At 39.0% G+C, this 23486-nt stretch overlaps 1 protein-coding gene across 2 annotated transcripts in view; it reads right to left on the bottom strand.

Moving 5' to 3' along the window:
• col6a4a (collagen, type VI, alpha 4a) overlaps positions 1-23486 on the bottom strand; it is a 98853-nt gene that overhangs the window by 51296 nt on the left and 24071 nt on the right. For both annotated transcript variants that reach the window (XM_030158057.1, XM_030158056.1), the window contains exons 3-6: positions 9399-9505; positions 4938-5546; positions 3221-3808; positions 292-861 (exon numbers count right to left, since the gene is read on the bottom strand). In XM_030158057.1, coding sequence (XP_030013917.1) covers positions 292-861; positions 3221-3808; positions 4938-5546; positions 9399-9477 — 1846 coding nt within the window. In that variant the 5' untranslated portion in view covers positions 9478-9505. The remainder of the gene's footprint in view (positions 1-291; positions 862-3220; positions 3809-4937; positions 5547-9398; positions 9506-23486) is intronic.

The following is a 23486-nucleotide window of genomic DNA, read 5'->3' on the forward strand; positions in this document are numbered from 1 at the left end:
CAGATCAATTCAGCAATCGGAAATCCAATTAATCTTACCTCACCATCTGGACCTTCTAATTAGGAATATTAACAGATTAACATGCATCGTAAAGTAGTTTATTAATAACTTATGAAGTAAAACCTCATGAAGTTTGGCGGACTTCAGTTTGTTTGTTTATTTCAAATATATTGGTCAATTATTACAGAATCTGAGTACTCTGTGTAAACTTAGTAAGTCAGAGTGATATGCACCATTTTGTTTCTCTGAGCCAGTTAAAGAGGATTACTGAGACATCTTTTTGAGTTTTACCTCCGGTGACAGAGATCACTTCCTCCTGCCTCTCAAACGTCGCCTTCAGATTAGGTACGATGTTGGTGATGGATGGGTAAACATATGGTTGGGTGGCAATCACTCGCAGTTCATTCATGGAAATTCCGAGGCTGACTCCCACCACGGTGACTCCCTCTGCTTTAATCACACGAGACGCCCTGTAGACTGAATCATCGGAGTCTTTTCCACTCAGAACCACCAGGAACTGTCTGAAGCCCTGTTCTGCTCTGCTTCCTACCTCACTGCCGAAGAAGTTTGTGGAAGCATATTGCAGAGCAGCACCCAGGTTTCGTGGCTCACTGGCTGGAAGTCGACGTTGGCGGAATTTCCGCACCGCACTCTGGGTCTCCTCTTTGGATTGGTGAGTGTTGAGGAAAAACTCAACCCGGGTGTCCTGACCATACTGGGCCAGACCAATCCGGTTGGCATTAGCGCCAATGTTAAGTTGGTTGACCAGTCGGGTCAGGAGGGTCCGGACCTGCTGGAACTCAGCTGGACTTACACCACTGTCCACCAGGAAGAAGATGTCTGCAAACCGCTCTGCCAAGGCTGGACACAAAAGAAACAGGTAATTATTTCCATTTCTTAAGATAGCATGGAACACTGCAGTCTGATTTAAGTTAACCTAAAAACCTCAAAAAATAATAATCGAAGCAAGGTGTACTTATTACAAGTAGCACTCAGTTATTTAAGATTTAATATTATATAATGGCAAAGTTAAAAGTGTTAATTCTTCTGCTGTTGTTTCTGTACTGAACGGATGAAAGAATGGGCCTGGGCTAACAGGAGCTATAGGCTGTTACTAGGCAGACTGTGTGACGGCCGATCAATCAGAACAGAGTGGGACGTTTCCAGTGAAACTCCTCAAAGACCAGAATGGGTCTTCAAAAATAAAAATTAAAAAATAAAACCAAATGCCAAATTTTAAGCAAGTTCTCCTTTAAAGAACTAATAAAAACAGTTGATAAAGGTTTACTTCATGTTTTTATTAAATGAGATTATTTTTAGAATGAAAGGCTGTTTTTTTATTTACTTTTTTATTTCTTTGAAGTCCTTTCTAATGCAGGATGAAGTGCAATGATTCATTACTGATCTGTCAGTTGTTATCAATCAATTCATTCTTTAGTAAATGTTAATAACTGTTTCCCAAAGTCTAACATAATTTCTTCCAGTATCTTTTTCAGTCCACAATCATAAAATATTCAGTTTTCTGTCACAGAGAATGAAAAAAACAGAAAATGAACAGCGACATGAGAATGTTTTCTGACTCAAATGGAATGTATTGTTGTTCTGTTCCTTGTTATTCAGTCATTAGTGACATTGAAAATGCTGAAAAAACTGAAAAATTAACTGGCATGCTGTCTGAAAGGGGTACATGACTTGTTTCAGTGAGCTAAAAAAAATAAAGAATACACAGACATGCAAGATACAGGGGTTGGACAAAATAATGGAAACACCTTCTATGATGCCACAATGTTAGGTGTTTCCATTATTTTGTCCAACCCCTGTAATTTGTTGTTGTAAAAACAGTAAAACTAACGCTCACCATAAACACGGAGGGGCACTTTCACTGACTTCATTTAAAATGAATATAAGTGGAGTTGGAAAGTCTGGACAGAGACACAGAGAATCTGACTCTCTGGAAAGACTTCTAGTTTTATTTAATACAGTCTACGTTTCGCGTACATACTGTATTTTTTATGTACATGTTTTTCAGCCATTTCCACACTGGAGGAAACAGTGTTTGTCTTTTATTTAGATCAGTCTGTGTTAATTAAAGTGTTTATGACATCTTACATGTAGCTTTGACTTACAACTCAACATTTAGTACTCCATCATTATGTATGAGCATGCAGACATAACATACAGATATATTATTTTTGGCTCACGTCACTCTGAGAAACTGAAGACTGAAGAAAAATGTTCATGCCACACATTTTTGCATGTTGTAGTTTCTTCAAGGAATGACTTAAGTTAGAGCTAGTTTTTCTTCAAACGTCTAAATGATCCTGCAGACCTCTCTGCTGCCAAACACTCATCTATGCTGAATACTTTGACCCCTTCCAGTAATTTTACATAACATGCAGAGGATTTGCCAAAATTTTCTGAAATAACTCCTGGTCTTAATGTTGGATTTGTGAGATATCTGTGATGGCGCCGCCTCTCAATTGATCTCAAACATTACATTAATCACTACAGTACTATTACTGCTCCGCATTCATCTGAAATATTATCCAGAAGGAATGCATAGAAAAAAAAAGAACCTCAATCTCGGCTAATTGTTTTCTCAGGTTTGTGTTCCTGAGGGATGGAACTGCCACAAGCTAAAAGCAGCACTTGTATATTAGTAGTAGAGTATTAGTATTAGTATAGAACTACAGCTGGTCTCAACACAATTGAAGGTTTTGGTTTTCTACCTGGATTTTATTTCTTATTGGTAAAGACCATAAAAGTAGAATTTCCCTAAATTATAAGTTTTGATTGAATTATATTGATTTATTAGTTAACACTGTCATTGTAAAAAAAAAAAAAAATCTTTCGAGCATTAATTTTAGGCATAAAATGTTTCGTAAAGTCTTGACTTTGTCTAAATGCACACTGGAATCTTATGCTACCTACTGCACACCCATCAAGAGTTTAATGACCATAAATTGGTGTTATAGTTTGGTAACATCATACCATGATTTGTATAACATTTGAAAACTCCCATAATGTGTCTGGTCTTATCTTAGCCTGGACATGTTATAATAATGCAAAATGAAACTAATGTATAATTCACCTGCCTGTTTGAAGATATAAAACATAAAGATATTTGTGTTAAAGTATAGGGAGTAAAGGGAAAAACAAAGAAATAAATACACAAGTACAACACTCAAAACTGTTCTGTAGTATTTGTCAGTTTTCTTACCGAGCCTCTGGTCCTCCACGGAGATGCAGACAGTCTGCAGTAGACCCTCCGTCAGCCTCTGGAGAGCCTGGTAGCTGTCTATAGTTAAGAGGAAGCGCTCTGGAGGTCGGCTGGCGATGGACTGCAGCTCTGCCAGGTTGGCCTGGCCCACCCCAATGCCGAATATGATGATCCCTTGCTGCCTCAGGGCCTGGGATGGAGCTACCACATCATCTGTGGAGTCTCCGTCTGTGATGATCACCGCAATCTGAGGAACCCGCTGATCGGCCCGGCTGCCGGCCTCTGTGGTGAAGTACCGCTTCAGGATGAAGTCCATGGCCTTCCCGGTCTGTGTTCCTCCTGCCCTGTAGGGAAACCTATCCACCTCATCCAGCAGAGACCTCTTGTCCATGTGATCCTTCAGTAAGAACTCCTGATGAGGGTCGTCACTGTATTGAGCCACACCGACCCGAACTTTGTCAGGACCTATGTCCAGGCCTGAGATGACACTTTTAAGAAAATTACGGATCTCCTGGAAGTTGGTGATGCCGATGCTGGTGGAGCCATCGATCAGGAAGACGATGTCGGCAGTGGTAGCTTTGGCACATTCTGAACAGAAGAAAATACAGTCAACATCTGCACAGATATGTTTCTACACAGCTTCAGTTTTGCTACTTTTCAGGTCAGTTTTGTTGGATTGACTATAGTGTCACATACAAAGACTGATCATCAAAACTATTTGGATAAAGAAATCCAGGGATATCAAATGGAAAAACTAAAGTAATTAAAAAACACATTTATTCAAAAATTCATTCAAAAAAACAAACAAAAAAAAAAGTAGTAAATCCCCAAACATTTAAATGACTATTTTAAATTGATAGAGCTTTGGTTTGGACCAGTCACTTTGCACTCAGTGTTCCTCTTCTGCTGAGAAAGTAAACAGGAAAAAAGATGAGGTCCTTAAAAAGCTTAAACATCAGAGAACTATGATCATCCTTAATTCCTGCATTGAAAACACAAAAGAATCCTCCAACATTTATTGATCTATGACAATGTTCTTCCAGTCTCAAAGGACAGGCATTGCATTTAAGTCTACATAATGTTGTGTATTAAGAAACAGATTTTTTTAAGCGTTTGTCCCAGAACAACCTATAAGAACACAATAACGGGTCCACTGACAAGAGATAAACCCATTAATTGGTATCATGGCTGATGGATTATTTCCAGCCTCTCATCTATACTGACTTTGAGGGAAAAACAACAACTCAAAAGTCACTCCTATCTGGATTTTTAGATATTTATCCACAGTTCATCTCTATAAGAAGTTGTGTCCTTAAGTCATAGTCTCTGTATTCACTTAGGCTGCAGTTTTTGACCTTGTTTGACCAGTTCATCCTTGAGTCTATTGAAATATATACATTTTTTGTCATAACTGCTGACAATAGTTTGAATTGTATGAACAGATAATGAACCAATCTGATTGATGTTATAGCTCTTGCTTAGGGTTTGATGTTCAGCTCAATGGTTATATGTTTCTAGAAGTCAATGTATATATATAATTTCAGAGATGTAGAATGTGTTTTCAGTGTCAAAATTTATCATTTAGGAACTTGTCAAATGTAAAATTTTTAACCTTTCTTTTAATCTCAGACCAGCAGGTTTTGATTTACAGCTGAGTCAGTAATCAGAGAAGTGGAAGTTAGGTGCCTGAATCTCCTCCTCCTGTGACTCTTTTTACCTTTTGATAACTGCAGCAGTTGTCGTTTGGCTTCTTCTACAGTTGTGCACAGCGTCTGAACGATCTTTTGCGAAATCCCCTGCAGAGCCGCGAAGTCTGACACGCTGTAGACATGCTGACTATGTGGCTCACTGGCGATCTCCTTCAACTGCTCGTCATCGGCGTCTTTGATGCCAATTGCATACAGGACGATACCCTTCTTCTTCAGTTCCTGGGCGTGAGACTCAACATTGTCTTGCGATCGGCCATCTGTGATCACCACTGCGATCTGTGGGACGTTCTGATCAGCCCGGCTCCCAGCAGCCTCCACAAAGTGCTCCTTCAGCATGAAGTCCAGCCCCTGTCCGGTCTGGGTGCCTCCCCCCATGTAGGGCAGTGTGCGGATGTAGCTCAGGATGTCCTTCTTGTTCTCGAAGGTGTTGAGCAAGAACTCAGTGCGTGGTATTGTGCTGTACTGGACCAGACCAATGCGGACATGATCTGGACCCACGTCAAAGCTGTTGACCAGTGTGGACAGAAACCGACGGATCTTCTCGAAGTTGTCAGAGCCGATGCTCCAGGAGCCGTCAACCATGAAGACGATGTCAGCGACGGCCTCTTGAGTGCACACTGAAGGGAAGGCGTCAGGTCAGAGGTCGAGAAACAAACCACCTTTAACTTGGATCCAGCAGGCCTTTGTGGAGCAGCCGCAAGCATCTCAGCGTGATTTGCAAAGAATCCAAATATATCAGCATGATTTGCAAAGAAACTGCAAGTGTGGCCATTTGGGCAAAGGCAGAGAAGCAGTGAGCAGCATGACAGCAGGTGGTGATCCGAACTAAACACTTCACCATCAGATTGTTTCTGTGATGCAGTAGCGTGAGGAAATAACAGCAGAAACAGAAAGCTGTGGTTTGCTCGTGCTTGTTCACTTCAGAAAGTAGAAATGTGGCTGATGAAACCTTTCAAACAGATCATTCCTGGACAATTAAAATGTCCTGTCTTTATATGTAGCCATCTCATGTGTTTATTACATCCCTTATATCCTTAAAAAATAAACGTAGGATATAAATAAAATAAACTGCAATATTAAGCTGTGGCTGGTGTTTTTGTGGCATTATTAGGTCATATTTGTTGGACCACACTGTCACACACTTAGTGACGACAAGCATGATGGGAATGAGTGACAGCTATCCACCTACCAGTGGCAGCTGCTCGTCTTTCAGAGAGGGGAAGCTCATTGTCGGCTTACATTAAAAAAAAAATTGTCAAGTTATTTAAACATAAATTCGGCCCTCTGTTCCTTTTCAAGAAAATGGTCAGTGACCTTATCATACCAAGTAGGCGTCTTTTCCAGGGACTTGATAGCTAGTTCACTCTGACCTAGCCAACAGTATGACTGATTTAACTATCTACAAAACAATATTAAACTTGAACAAGAAATGATTAAATTATGTAACTGAAACAAGAAAATGTTGAAATTATGTTAAATTGAAACAAAGAAGTACAATGAGTGTGTTTTATTTACAGTGCAAGAAAGGAACAAGTAATTTCGTAGTGGTTTCTCTCTCGATTTCACAAGCAGAATGCGCAACGGTATTAAACTGAACTCTGTCAAGTGAAGGAGTAGATCTCAAAATAGCTGTCAATCAAACAGGATTCAGCCCTTCGACTGATCCTCCAATCAGCACGTGGAAGCCCAGCATCCAGCCCAGCCAAGGTCCACCCACAGCTCCATTCACCCCGGAGACGCTGAGTGTCCGGGGGCAGGACAACATTGTGGCATTTATCCAATTACCATCCAGTTTTGAGGCAATGAAAAAACTGTTTCATGAAGTCCCATTGAAGTGCATGGACGCTGAGCATCTACGGGCAAATGCACTGACCATAGATCGTATGAGAAAACAGCGCAATGGGAATGCATGAGAAGTGAACAACATCGAGTCCATTGATTTGTGATAAAGCTGATTCTGAACAAACTCGTCTGAGATGAATGTGTTCTAACACATTTGTAGTCAATGAAATGTCAACACAACCGTACATATTTGACCATTTAATTTTTGTAATTTTAGGGGAAACTGAGCTTCCCTTGCAGTCTATGAGAAATCACCTCTGCTACCTACCATTCCCATAAGCTAGAGTATTAAACAAAACAAACACCATAATGGCATCAAAAAGAAGTTATCTCAGTGGTTGTTGTATCTTCTTATTTAAAGTAAACATTTTTTATAAACACTCAAAATGTGTTTGATTTATTGACATATAGAGGATTGTTGTTTTCCTTGTATTATAGTTTTTTTAAATCAGTTTAACTTGCCTGAGTGGCTCAACTTAAGATGTTTAATTCTAACTATGGCCAATTTTGCTCATGAAGTGTAATAGATTGTGGCATCTTAGTAGACCGTCTAAAGGATTAGGAAACTCTTCATCGTAGTTTGACAAACTAGGGGCCCCCAAACAGTATCTTGCTTAGGGCCCCCACAAAGCTAGAAACAGCCCTGGCAGGTGATGACATGATTGATGTGCGACAGCTTTTCAAACACTTAAGAAAGAACAGGTGGATGGATGTTGATCTTTTGAGAGGCCAAGTCCCGTCCCTTCCAGGTGTGGTCAATGAGAAATTATTTTAGAGAAAAACTATTAGTCAATAGCGATTGACAAGTAATTTTTGGACTTACTTCATCATTTACACGTATGATGTCTGTCTACTTCAAGGATAAAGTTAAGAAAGTTGCAGTTTGTCAAAAACCATTGAAGATGCAGGCTGTGAAAATGTCACTCTCTCCACAGTCTGTTCATACTCACTGAAGACATCTGCAGCTTCCAATGACCAGACTTGTTGAGGTTTTCACCTCATAATACTTTATCACCTCTTTCTTGAATAATGATGTGAAATGTGTCAAGTTAATGGGAGCTGATTTGTGTCATGAGAGATGAGCCCAATGAGCTGTTTCACACTAAAACAGATGTTCGTTTACTATGTTTACTACAAACTGCAACAGTCATGCCTTGTCAAATTCTTAAAAGACATACATCTGTGTAACTGATGGAGCATATTGAATGGGATGCAAAGTTTGTTGCCACTGACCTTCAGTCATATTTGTTCTGATTAATATGGCCCCATGTGGCACAGCGGAAGGGGTGGGGCTTCTCCTCTATGGTTGCTACAGCGGCACCCAGGTCAAGTAAAGGCTTTAAAGCAGAGTTTACTTAAGCGTGAGGAAGTGCAGAAACAGAAAGCTGTGGCTTTTCTTGTGCTCATTTTCTTCAGAGAGTTTGAAGGTGGAAACATGAGTCATGATAACCATAGCCATTCTTCAGGTTATTGCACAGACTCCATTCTTTGCTGCATAAAAATCATTTATAATAACACAGTTTAGAGTTTTATGTACAGTATATAACAAAACCAGATTTCTGAATCCTCTTTGACTTGTATTTCTTTGCAGACAGAATGATGGCAAGATATTTAATGATCTGTCCAACATTAAGAATCCAAAAACACAACTAGTCACAGGCGATTCAATGTCTTGAGCTACAAACTGTGAGAAATATTGTGATCAGGTGGTTTCAATCCTTATTTGGCACAAATGTAACATCAGGAGAGGTCTGGTCTGGTTTCTTCAACTGTTACTTAGGACTTAAAAACAGCCTTGAAACTTAAAAAAGATAGACATTTGACTGTGTATCAACGAATTTGAAAATGCTTATCAGGAGAGGATTTATGGCTGTATCACCCAGTCTAAGGGAGACAAGCACATATTTACAACATAAAGGTTAAAAAGTTAACTCGCTTTATTATCGCCGTAGGGATATTCAGTCTCACACACACACAGCACCTCACATTAGTATTAGCAATTAACATTAGCATGTAGCTCACGTTAGGAGCAGCAACATGCCATTGAAGGCTCTCAAGGACCAACTCAAGATTTTTATCAGCAGGAGAATTAGCCTATACGTATATGTTTTTAATGGCAGGGAAAACCCACATGGCATGGAGAGAACAGATAGACAGACTCAACACAAAAACTTTTGACAGAGTCGAACCCACAACCTTCTTGAATTAAACACAGTCGACAGATCATTTAATATGTTGTGTTCATATTGTCTGCACTAAAATCACTATGCTCTGCTTCTTACTGTTCCAGATCAGTTGTTTGAAACTAAATATATCTGAGCTTTTTTAAATGAACATGTTTCATGCAGCACTTTGTTTGCATGAACTTTTACATTCTGTGCTCACATGAACTGATCATCTGCAGCAGCAAACACATTCTGCTGAGGCTTAGTTCGAGTAATAAAACCACTTACAAAACTCTTACCACATGTGCTGTGTGTTACAGTGTGAGTGTACTAGGTGTGTTGATGTAATGTTAAATAGGGTGGCTCCCTCTTCCTCCTCCTCCTCGTCCTCCCTGTGATTCTTTACATGTCGGTATTCAGGAACTGAAGTCATGCTGTATAATATAATATAATCATACCCACCTGTTCTCTGAGCGGTGTTGCCATAGAAACAGGCTGCTATGGCAATGAGGCCGAGGACCAGACCCCGCCTCCCCTCCATGATCGATGACTCTCAGGTTTCTCGGATCCTACAGAACATAAAAAAAAAAAAAACAGTGTGAGTCCAGAGAATGGATCTGTTTCCCATCTGTTCAAAGGAGGGGGGTCGGTCCATAAAAACATGGAAGGGAGATTTCACATGCCAAACATGACTCTGCAGCCAAACTTCACTTCTCTGGAACTAGAGGCTTAAGATGCACAACAAAGTGATTAACAAACAAGGGAATCCACACACCATGGAAGATCTTTACTCTAGACTGAATTCAAAGGAAATGCATGCAACAGCACCCTGCATATGGAGAAAAACTATTCACAGCAGTTATTCAGAGAGAGAGATGTAACACAACAAAGAAAAACCAAGACTAAAGTCAAAAGTACTTAATCATCATCATGAATCATCAAAGCAAAACCAACATAACTAGCACTAAGCAATAGTTTGTAATATGTAAATAAATGAATAGTAGTATGTAAAAAATTTGGTAAAAGACAAAAACAATGTGAAAGAGGCAATGAAATGAAAACTATATGAAACATACAAGACCAAATTGATGTAAAAGACAAGATGAAAAAGATACAACAAGTTGAGAACACAATAGGCAAATCATGGCTGAAAAGAGGCACGACATGGTGGTGCAGTAGATAGCACTCATGCCTCACAGCAAGAAGGTCCTGGGTTTGATTCCAACACCAGTCAATGGGGGTGGGTGTGGGGTTTACATGCTCTCCCCATGTCTGCGTGGGTTCTCTCCGGGTACTCCGGCTTCCTCCCCCCATCCAAAGACATGCACTAAATTGCCCATAGGTGTGAATGTGAGAGTGATTGGTTGTTTGTCTCTATATGTCAGCCTGTGATGAACTGGCGACACGTCCAAGGTGTACCCTCCCTTCATCCATATGTAGCTGGGATAGGCTCCAGCGACCCCTGTGACCCCAGTCAGGATAAAGCGGGTTCAGAGAATGAATGAATAACTGAAAAGATGCAGCAAGATAAAGATGATGTAAAAACTGAAAATATTTTAAACATGAATGTGAATAAAGACTCTACATTCATTCCCATCACATGTTCACATAATTTATCAGCTTCACCTTTTCTGAAATTTTTGCTCATTTTTATGAAACTGCTCATTTAATCTCTATCCCTGACATGTAGATGATGAAATCTGATGGTGGTTAAAAGCTGTAAAACAGGCATCTTCTGCATTCGAATTACTGGAATGATGCATCGTTGGTCTGTGCCATGAACCGTCTCCTCCCAGTTTGATAAGACGTAAATTCAGCACAAGGAATAAAATGGAATAAATCATTTGTAAAGCTCTTAATCTACTCTGTTATAGTATGTTCATAAATCACTGCAGAGGAACTGTATTACAAAAGTTACACTGACAGGATTCAGTATCAATTCAGTTTGGGATATTTCATATTTATACCAGCTTATCTTGGCTGTCAGACATTCTCGGTGAAATAATGCTGTAAATCATACCACGAACCATCGAACTTGGTGCATTATTACAGATTTTTACATGAAGAACTGACTAAAGCAGTAACATTAATGTACTTTTTATTCAGCATGGTCAATAAGGGTGAAAAAGGGGTTTCCTCTAACAGGGCTAAAACTCTGCCGTTAAGGTAAAGACGCTTTATTATCCCCAAAGGGTAATTCTATCTTTACAGCTTACCCATCCATTACCCATTTTACCCATTAGCATTAGCAGATAGCACACATTAGGAGCAGTGAGCTGCCACTGAAGGCATTTGGGGACCAACTCCAGGTCTTCATTGGCACCGTGATCAAGGGCTCTGACAGGAGAATTAACCTGTGTATATCCATTTTTGATGGTGTGGGAAACCCAGACTGCACACAGAACCTTCTACCTATGGAAGCTGTGGAGACTGAAGTGCTAACCACTACACCACCACACCATCATGATGCCAATTAGATTGTGTTTGTTCACATGCTAAAAATAGAAATGAGAAAATATTCCTTCAAATGAAGCCTAGTAAGATGCAATTGGGCTTTAAGTAGATTTCATCCATCCATCCATTCATTCATTCATTCATTCATTTTTCAAAATACTTAGTCCTCAGGAGGTTCTTGGGGTACATGCTAGATATGTCGCCAGTTCATCACAGGGTTACAGTACATTCTATGAGGTTAAATGATGTTTACTTGCTCAAATGATTATACATTTGTAAACACATCCCTAATCACCACTAATACAGTTGTGGGAAAAAGTTTAAAAATTCATAAAAAATGTGAAATTCGACCTACTTTTACCAAAATATAATCACATCTATTATGGGTCACTGGCAATCTATAAACCCAATTTGGTATGAATTCAACCAACAGTTTGGCTGCTAGAGTGTTAACAAAGAAACAAAAACAAACAAAGAAACCAACCGAACCAAAAACAATACCCCTAGTCTCCCCTTCAGGGGGTGGGGTAATAATCTCAAATATTATCGTGCAATATTTGCAGAAAAATCTTTTTTGTGTTTCAAGGTGTGGGTGCATCAGACAGACAAATTAAAACACAAACAAACAAAACTCAATTCTTGCCAGTTTCAACATGTCATGCCCTGGATGCATTTCATTATCTTGCTGAAACATCCGGTTTTGATTTTGATGTCGATGGAACAGAGGACGTGCAGGAGGGAGCATGTGGATTTGGAGAATGGAACACAAGTTCAATGACTTATGAGTGATTTTTAATGCAATATATCCCAAAAGAATGCAGCGTCTAAATATTTTTTCCACCACTCCATGTTCTGTTAAAAAGTAATCATACATGTCATGTTTTTTCATGCTAGACAATATAACTACCAGATGAATAAACTGACTCGAAGACTCAGACCAGTTAAAATAAGTGTTTGATATCCAGAATCCAAAACAAACCAGATATTTGCACCTTCCATCAGGAGTATATTTTCTGTAAAAATATTTTGTAGTTTTCACATCACACTTGTTGCACAGTGGATCCAGATTAATCTCTGACTCTTTCCAGCAGCTATAACCACTGGTCAGATCATGTCTCTGTATTTATCATCCTTGCAAACAGTTCAGTTTAATCTGATCTGATCTGATCAATTTGAACTAATATCATCCATGTGACTGCATGAGTTGGCACAGTTTCCATTAAATTTTATGAAAATACTCAATGTAATTTCCAAGAGCACACATGCACTGTCCAGCCAGATGTATGACTGTTTGGCTTCAGGGCCTTTCATTGTCCAAACTGTCCACAGTTCCGTATCTGAGGGATTAAACGCTAACTGAGATCTTTTTTTCAGATGAGAGAAACAGTCAGACTCATCCGGACAGCAGCTGTGGACACGAAAACTCTGGCACTGAGTGGGCACAAGTGGGAACATCAACTGAGAATCGACATTCTCAAACACAACAATATCCACACTATTCACCGCTCTCAGTGTGAAGCACTGTGGTCACTGCAGACACACTAAACACCATTAAGACTGAAACATCAGATTTGTTCAGTTTTATCTAAAGATGTAATAATATAATATTATAAATTGTGAAACTTTGTTGAAATATGCTCCTGTGGCGATGAGATTAACTTTAATTCAGCAGAGAATACACTATAACACCCTTTAAAAAAAGGTTTGACCAAGATGAACACATGTATCAGGCCCAGATGCACTAAATGCCTCTTGGATCCATAACCTGAACCCAATGGGTACAACCCACCATTTTTGTTTCAATATATCCAAATTTTTTCCATTTCCAGGTGTTGTAACAAACATCTCATATGGACTTTATCCAAGAGATTTGAAACTGGGCCAGTTTCATCTGGAGATATTTGCTATAAAAATGGCCGAAGTGTGATTTTTCATTGAATAGATAACAGAGAACAGACAATTGAGATTTGGTGGACACATGTATCAGGTTCAGGTGCACAAAAATATCAATATCAAGCAGCATGTTAAGTCAATGGTGAATTTCTGTGCCCCCCCTACCCCACCCCAAGTTCTCCGCATTAAGGTATGTTGTGGTATTACAGTTCACTTCCCGCCCCTGATCGCAATTTATTTAAGGGAGGGGTGTAGGGGTGTGTGTGTGTGTGTGTGTATGGGGGGGGGGGGGGGGGGGGGATGAGGTGAGGGCGAGCATTACCTATGCTACCTATATATGCCCCCTCAGACCCCCTTGCACCCCCATTCATCCACCCATCCCTTTTTTTTGGGGGGGGGCTCATGATGACGTGAAGGGGCATTCATTCAAAAAAGGTTGACAAGTAATGCCTTAAGCCAATCAAACCTGTGGCCCACAGGTCAGAACTGGCCCACTACAGGGTCCAATCCAGCCCCATGGGATGAGTTTTTGAGGTGCAAAACTTACACTGAAGATATTGTCAGTCAAGGGTGTCAAACTTACTTTAGTTCAGGAACCAGATACAGAACAATTTCATCTTAAGTGGATTGGACCAGTAAAATAATAGCATTACAACCTATAAATGATAATATTTTCTCTTTTAGTGTAAAAAAAAAAAAAAAACACATCATGAAAATGTCAACATTTACAAACTATTCTTTCACAAAAAATGTGAATAATCACCACGAACAACCTGGAATTTCTTAATAAAAATAAGTGTAATTTTAACAATATTATGCTGTAAACAAACAAGAAAAAATGGTTATTTATAGGTTATTATGCCATTTTACTGTTCCAATCTGCTTGAGATCATATTGGGTGATATGTGTCCCCTGAACTAAAACAAGTCTGACACCCCTCGTCTAAACCCAACAGGAAGTCCACCATTTTGGTTTGAAAATGTGATTTTTGCCCTATGTTTACTGTTTGTACTTTTGACACTAAAGAGACACAACTCATTTGTACAACATTTGATAAGAATCCCAAGCAAAGCACCAAACGGCCCCACCCACCACCAAACATTCAAACACCAGTGTGAGTGGTGTCAAACCACCAACCCTCCGGTTACTGGACAACCCCCTCTACCTTCTGAGCCACAGCCGCTCTTGAAGGGTTTGTATACTGTATTCACTTGCCATTCTTGGGGAAGTATGAGGTTTTCTCCCTTCACCTTCAGCCAAACAGACTTGCCATAAAGCAGTGGGAATGGATCCATGATCACATACACAGAACAAATGAACAGAAAGATGCAGTATGATCAAAGGGCCAACTCCTCCCTCCTCATGCAGATTTTTTTAATACAGACAGAAAACGCTGATCCAGTTGTCAAGCCTTCTTTCTTTTTCTTCCTCTCTGGTTTCCTCTGGAGTTCCAGGGAACCCTGCGGCTCTGGCAGCCGAATGAATCCAGACCATCTCTGCCTCCAAGAGCCTGGATCCTGAATCCGGTCAGATCGGCTGCATCTGGCTCTGCTTAGAACCAAACTGTGCCATTTCCTGTCGACATTGTCTGACCACATCACAGCATCTAAATGTCATGTGAAGTCTCATGATGCTTTCCCACCTCTGGACTCTCACCACCACCTTAAATCTCTCTGTTTACATGGTGTCATTTTATTACGGCTCAGTTAATCACTGGGAGGATAAAGAGGAGCTGCTAACCTTTACATTTCACCATTTCAGAGTCTGGGATGTCTGGTGTGACAAACATCTGGATTTAAGTAGAATCAGAGCCACAGATGGTTCAGAATCTCTGGGATCAGTCAGGACTCAGTTTGGTACAGACAGACAGTGTCAAATTAAAGGAAAAACTCAAACAAATAACCAGAGAAAAACATAATAAATGCTGATACTTCCACACAGGTCTTTACTGTGGATAAGGGAATATCCTGTCATCCTCTGGGTCTCTGTGTATGAAAGTCTGAGCAGGTTCCGCTGAGTCTGGCTTTTAATCATGAGTTAAAGATCTGTGTTTAGTGGCTGTTTATTGGAGCTGAGATGAATGATGGGGTGTGAAGCTTCAAAGACCACCTCACTGGATACCTATGGACATTACACATCGAACATAAAAGTCATCCACTAACCCTTTACTACAGTGTAACAAGAACAAATCTCTCATGATGAGGAAAACTAACACCACAGAACCTTAGACCAATGCATCAGAAAGTGACCAGATATTATGAGAACCACTAAGAAACAACTTTTACAGTCAAAGAAAGAAATGATGTGATAAAAGCTGAAGCACTGTTTACACAACTGGACACAGCTCTAAAAGAAAATGATGGAGTTTGATGCTGAAATGGCAGCGTTTCCTCTACATGGGTGGGTTTGATTATGAGGTTTATGAAGGTATAAAGTTATTATGTGATGTTATTATCTTTGCTAAGTTTTTTGATCCACAGTTTGGACTAAACTGACAGTTCTGACCTTGTTTGGATGATTTCAAACAGATCTTTAGTTCAACAACTGACAACACACACCACACAGAAAACAGAGGTGATCTGTGGTTTTACTGTGGCTGTTTTCTGTCTAAAAACAGAGCTAAGCTAACAGAGCTATAATGTAAACTATCAGCTGATGCAGCAAATGACGATTATAAAAAATTGCTATTTTGAATTATTGTCAAAATAAGTATCTGTGAATTTTAGTTTGAAGAAGATAACTTAATATCATCATAATACAGATATGTGGAAACAATGAGCTTTATTCTTTTTTCATTGAGTGATACAGTCTGTGGATGCATGGCATTGATTCGTTGTTGGTTTTGGTTCTAAGTGTGTTCTGGTACATGACTTCCTCCTGCTGCTGAGAGTTTGTACTATCAATACTACATAAAACCCCATTAAATTAGCTCTAATGTACTTACATTAAAAGTCGATTTTGTCTTTTATCAGCGATTGGACCATCTTACTTCTGTGCTGATTTCACTTTTTTTACACCTTGTGGCTTTTGCTTTGTTCTGCTTTCTCTGTTGTAACTGATTCAACATCTGGCTGAGGAACAACTGGTAAAACGTTGCCATTTGGCAACGCTGGCCCAGAATAAATAAAGAATTTAATAAAACTTCCCAAACTCCTCAGCAGTAAATAGCACTGGCTGTTTGCTATTATGTAAGAGATTGATTCTGTCTTTTCCTGTATTTATATACATGACTTAGGCTAAACCCTGCACAGACTCCTGGAGGTTCTCTGTCCTCACCTTCATCCTGCTCTGTGTCCGTTTTCTACCAGCTCATTATAGCCTATATTTTCAAAGAATAATTAGGTTCAGCATTCCACATGTACTACCATCTGAGTATGAAGACGTCACCCTGCAGCTGCTCAGTGGAAATAAAAGCAGCCGCGGCTTCGACATGTGAAAACACATAAGTGTCAGGTTGGTGTCTGGATTCAAACCCTCCGCTGTGATAGTTTTTCAAGGTGGATGAGATTATTTTATGGGTATTTTATGAGGAAAACAGCCTTTCTAAATGAGACAGAAAACCAGACCTGTAGACTCTGCTTATATGAAGACATTTTACTGAAAGATGGTTTAATCTGCAAATTTACATCATTTCCATTCTGTTGAATCTTTTCTTTGTTTTATCTTATTGCATCTTTTATATAATTTGTATCTTGTTGCATCTTTTGTTTTAGTCTTATATCTTTTACTTTCTCTTTTTTCATCTTTGTCTTGTTGAACTTTTTACATATATATATATATATATATATATATATATATATATATATATATATAGTTTTCATCTTGTTGCCCCTTGTTCATCATTTTTGCCCCCGAGCATCCCTTATTTTGTCTTCACATTGTTGCGTCTTTTTTACATTATTTAAGTCTTACTTTGATTTCATTTTGTTACAGTCATTTTTGCTGCAGTGCATCTTAAGCTTTATTCTAAGTCATTTTCATAATTTGGAAACTTTTATGTCTCTTTGAATCTGTTTGGTCACTTTCATTATGTTACTTTTGTGATGTTCACCACTGGATTCACCTAGTGTTTTCTTTGTGTTTTTATATGAAACCACAGTAAAAATCCTCAGAGTGTGAAAACAGAACAGTTAAAGTGATGAGAACCAGCTCTTTGTTTATATGAAGCTGTTTAACTGGGTTTGGTTCCATGTGTGCATTTATGCATTTTTGTACATACACATATGTGTGACTCCGCCTCCTGAATGCTGGTAAAGTCTGTGTTTAATCACCTGCCAAATGGCTGAGGCCCTGAAATTCAAGGAAATGGGGTTCATGTTAATGTGAAGCATGTGAAGGTAATCACAGCCCTGACAGTCTGTTTGAAGGAGGGCCTGCATCGTTTACTCATCCACATCTACTTACACGGACCTCCGCGATTCGGTCCAACTATATTTATGTGTTGATGTAATCAGAGTGTGTGCAGCTATTTCCGGTTCAGCTGTATGGATGAAATGTTGGTTGGAGGGTATAGAACGAGGGGCCTCTTTGTTTAGAATGCGCAGGTCCGATCGCAGTCGAAAGCCTTTTTCTGAGACTCTGATGAGATTACACAGCAGATGGTTCTCCACAGCCCGGCTCAAGGCCAGATGCTGCTTCTGAGCAGGATAGATCCAGACAGGGAGGTCTGCAGCTAATGATCATCTGCACTTACAATGTTCAGACAGCGGTGGCAAAAGTCCACACACTGTTTAGTCCAGCAGAAATATGGACACTACAGCAAATTACTGCTGCACGCAAAGATATCTTCAGGTCTGGCCTATTTTGGATGGGGTACAGAGTAGTGAAATATTACTCCCTATGTCAACAGTATGAGTGGTGGAAATGGCAGAAACGGGGACAAATTGCATATTCAGACCGAAATGATGGACTTCTTCTTGGGGTGGGGATTTTGGGGCATCTGGACCTGACATATGTTTCTACCACACTTGGTTCTTGTAGGCAAAACACTATGGCAGGGGCTGAAGTACCGAAGCTTTGAAGGAGGTGACATCCATCCCACAGACCAATAAAATCTAGAGGTTTTTGAAACTTCTGATGCTTATGCAAAGTTATGAGATTTTTTTATCCCATCAGAAGTCTAAATATTTCATAAAATTTGTCAACAGGGGAACCATGATGCCACACATTGATTTCTGAATTCTCGTTTTGAAGCCTGTAGTTTATCATTTGACCGCCACCATGTTGATGTTTCAGAATCAGAAGTGACCATATTTGGATGAATGGTTGGAACTACCTGATCAAAGCACATTCAGCTGTGTTTCAGTCTAGATGAAATCTGATAGAAATTAAGTAATTAAAGTCTGTGAGTATCAGGAGATTCACAATATGAGCTCTGTGAAAGTTAAATAGTCATGCGTAGCTTCAGTTATAAATAAATGCTCATTTCGTTGCGGTATTTGTTGTTTTTATTGGAATGATCTTTGCGTTTCGCAGAGTTTAGACAAAAGCCAGACACTGCCTTTCATTAAAGTGCAACTAAATGGAAATCAGATATTCATACAGTAAAGCTGTGTGTGATAAAAGATTGTTTAGGTTTTATCTGAACTGACAGATTGAACCCGGTTTAAGGTCTCAGACTGTTGCTTTATGTAGATTACCTACACAGCTGGGTCCTGTCTCATGCCAGTGCTCAACACAACGTCTTCACAAACCTTCTTAATGACAGAAAACCTTTCAAACAGTCTATTAACAGCTGCTTCAGACCCTCCATGATGCTGAGCTGCCCTGGAGGCTTAGGACGGCTTCATCAGGACTGACCCTGGATCAGATCCACATTACCCCGACCTCCATGGTATGAACATGTTGGAAACATCTGTTCTGTAATGGCAGTAATGAGTAACTCTGATAATGAGGCAAAAGGGCACAACTATAATTAAAACTCCAGATCTGCAGTCAAGATTCAAACAGACTCTACAACCTATTCCAACAGCGTTTGACACTTAGTAAACTATGTATTAACTAATGTTAACGACTTGGGATAAAAAAACAGGAGACACTGATTAACAGCAAAGCATGATCTCTATTCTACAAAATAAGAGGTTGTGTCCATATACTTTTGGACATATGTAATCCTATCCAAACAAAACAAATGACAACCCTGTATCTGTCCATATACTTCTGCAAAAGTACAGATGTGTCTTTTAGTTCTATGACTTTTACTTCATGTCATGATTATACCGTGACATATTGTAAGAGGTGCATATGAGATGCCGCCAAAAGCTGATGCAAACATTTCACAACACATTACATAATGTGAAGTTTATTGTATTGTTGGTGTACAATGCTTTACATGACAAAAAGTAGTCTATATTTTTTTTTTAGTTTGTGGGACATTCACCATTGTATTTTTTTTTTTTTTTACCCTTAAAGACCTATAACTATTTTTTACTAGTATTTTTACTAGTTTAACTAGTAGGTTAATTGGTTAATCTAAATTTACTTACCAGGTTAAATAAAGGTAAAATTTAAAAAAATAAATAAATAAATAATTGTGGCACCTTTCAAAGGAGGTTTTGTCTACATTTAACATTTTCTAATTGATTTATCATTATTTATTATATTATTATTCTCTGCATTTGGCATTAATCAGTAAAAATCAAGTACTTTCTTATATTTAATGTACTGATTGTTTAGAGATTCATGTAGAACATCATTGTATAAACACAGAAAACTACACAGAAAGCCAAATAAGTGAAGCGTCTACAATCACTGTCATTTGTCAAACTACATGGGTTTTACTTGTGAATCAATGTTGCAGAAAATAATGGTGTTTCCCTGTTCACTTCAGAGCCTCCAAATATACAAATGGGTCATGGGTCAGTCTGATACTACTAAAAAGCTGAGAAATTGTATTTTACCGTAATTATATAAATGTACTGATAGAATTAGTGTTCAAAAAGTATTAAACATTTTCGCTCAGTAGATATGAGGGAAAAGTAATGGACTAGAAATAATAAGTTCCATAAAGATATTCAATCTTAATCTGAACTAAAATTCCCCAAAAATCTGCTGCTCACTGTCAATTTAGAGTAGTAAACACACAGTTCTATCCATCTGGAGTACTTCATAACACATGTCATATCATAAGTACATGAATGCAACAATGATTTCTTGATAACATGTGCTCAGATCAACTCCCCCAAGTCAAACTAACTTCAGTTGAGGGTTTATCTCAGGTGTGACTCTGATCATGTGACCAGATACCTGATGGTTCCAGGTCCTCCCTAAGTCTCAGAATCTCTAATAAGCTGAAAGTTGACCCTTGTTCCAAACAGTGACATGTGTGGAGTCTGACTGTGTTTAGATAAAGAGACGCTCAGCTGTAAAGCCTCTGCTGTCAGTTGGGCTCAGGGTCTCACTCATGGTCCTGGGCTTCGGTTCAGGATCTGAGACTGCAGACCTTGGACAAGGCCTTCACTTTACCACACACTGTGCTGTGGAGTTTCAGTCCCCTGTGATTTACTGGGGCTGATTGTTTGAAAGGCAGATGTTTGCGCTGAGTATAATCTAAACACTTCAACTTATAGAGTGTTTGGATCTGAGCTGAAAGGAAATGACACGGCTTCAGTCTGAAATCCTGCAGGAAAGTCATGTCAGGACTTTATGGGAAAGAGCTAAAATAAATCAGTCACTTATTTACAGAAAGATTTCAGCAGAAAAAGAATCCACAAATACTGAATTACACCACATCAGATCATTATTAACTTGTTCTTCTTGAAGCAAACCAGGGCCTTAACCTGACATTACTTCAACATGGGATCATGGATTTACTATGGTCTGTTTCACTACTAGTAGACACTTTAATACGCTTTAGGAGTTTGGGATTTAGTTTATAACCAACACATTTTTGCTCCCAACTCTTCATGAGCTCAGTGAATCCGGTCATGTTGCATTGTCTCTACAGCTTGGTTTAGTTTAGGCGTAAAAAACAACGAGGGTAGGGTTAGGAAATAGTCGAGGGAGGGGCTAAAATAAGACAAAGAGAGAAAGCACACATGGACCTTGGTCTCCTGTGAGGACGTCACAAACATTATGTTCACCACAACCACCTTCCTCAGGTTTCTGATACTGAACGTCACCTAGTCCACAGCGCCAGTTTCCGGCATTCAAGGACTAACATCGACTTTGACGCAGAGGTTCGTGACCAGATGTTAAAATGTGATGATGTGGAAATGAGAAAAGACTCGTAAGGTTGAGGTTAAGGTTATCTCACTTAAATATCCTCATAGGGGAATTTGGTTTCTGCATTTTCTCTGCATCCTGTTCCACCCAGCGCCTAGCATTAGCATTGGCGATTTGCATTAGCACGCAGCACATTACAAGCAGTGATTAGCCATTGAAGACGCTCAGAGACCAACTCCAGATCCTCAGGAGAATTAATCTACATCTGTTTTTGATGGAGGAAACCCAGGTGCTAACCAATACAGTGCCACCAACAGCTATGAATAAATGATTTTTTTTTCTAAATTTTGCCTTCAGTCACATCATAACATTATCATTGCTGTTTTTTGTGATTCCATGTCTGTTTCTACTGCCTTGACTGATCAACAAAAAGTCTGAAGTTAACTGGGAGAAAAAGTGTAGAACTACTAGTGATAATAAATTCAGGTATTTCAATGGGGAGAAAAAGCTGAGCAGGATGACATGACCATCTACATTTAAGTTTGCTTATTTGGAGGAATAAACAAATGAAATGATGTTCATCTCCTGAAGCAGGAGAAAGAAACCAGGCCAGAGCTGCAGTTTTACAGCGGAAATGTCTATGGTTTCGGTTAAATCAGATAATGAGCCGTCACTGAAAACAAAGACTTCTATGCACATGAAGCAGAAGAAGAAAGTGCGTCTCTCCTATGATGAATTTTATGCTAAAATGAAGATGATGTGAAGTAAGAAAGCATCTCAGTGATACACAGCCAAAGTTAAATACAACTAAATAGTCTGAGTGTTTAAAAAACAAAAAAAGCAGAACAGACTAAAAGCAGCAGAAGGACAGAACTGGAGACACCTAATGATGATGATCAATGTCTCTAAAGCAGAATGAATCGCAATAAATTACATTAAAGATTGAAAATTAACCAAAATCAGAAATAAGTGAAGAAAAGGCAATGAAAAGAGAAAAAGAAGGAAAATGATGATGGTGGTTATAAAATCCTATGAAAGTGTTTTATCTGTTTACATTCACTGAAGAAACTGTAATGAAAACATTCAGACAGATATTTGTTTAAAGTCCCAGAATCCTTTTAAGATGAACCCAAAGACTTTTCAATGGAAAAACTGACAAAAATGTTGGTGAAAAGAAACACAACCAACTAAAATGAGAAAACTGGTGAAGATACAAGCATGTACTGTTTGTTCTGTGTTTATTATTGTTGAGGATAAATCTATAAAAGTGTCCTGAACACAGTCACATCATACAGAGGATTCTCCTGTTTTCTGTCATAAAAAAGATTATAGAATATTAACATTTAGTCTAAATTTTCTCATACTGTATCTTGGTTAAATGTTAAATATCATCTGTTTGCAGTGTCTGTCTTTAATTCTGACACAAAGAGACTCAAACTGAGCCAACACTTCCAAGAACTGGGAATCAGAAATTAAACTAAAAGTTTCACATGCAAAGACATCAACAAGACAACAGAGGACAAAATGGTGAAGAGAAAATGAAGAAAAATCCCCTATAAGGAGACAAAGTGAGACCACATTTCAGTCACGGAGACGGAACCAGATCTTTCGCTGAGCTTTCGTGATAAGAAAAGCAGGAAGATGTATGTTCTATGGGACAAAGAAAAGATTAAAGAAAAGACAAAAAAGGAAAATCTAAGGAAAAGATTAGAAGTTGACAACAACAAACAATGGTCAAGAAAAAGGTGAAACGCTGAAAGGTTCTGTATGCAGCGGTGAAGTCCAAGCTCCATTTGAGGCCGGAAATACCTCATCATGGATTTCCTGAGAGGATTGTGGAGGAAGTCGGCAGCTCATGAAGCCGCTGAACCGACTGTCTGATCATTTATAACCAAAGGGAATGTGTTTGGAGACAGAGGTGAGCAGATAAATTCCAGAAGAAGCAGTAAAACACACCACAAACCAAACGGCAGTGGCTTTTATGGCTCATGATAAGAGATGCTGTGTTAAATGATACAAACAACTGTCAGACATTTACGA

Source organism: Sphaeramia orbicularis, chromosome 16 (genome assembly GCF_902148855.1).
Source record: "Sphaeramia orbicularis chromosome 16, fSphaOr1.1, whole genome shotgun sequence".
In the NCBI taxonomy this organism is placed as follows: Eukaryota; Metazoa; Chordata; class Actinopteri; order Kurtiformes; family Apogonidae; genus Sphaeramia; species Sphaeramia orbicularis.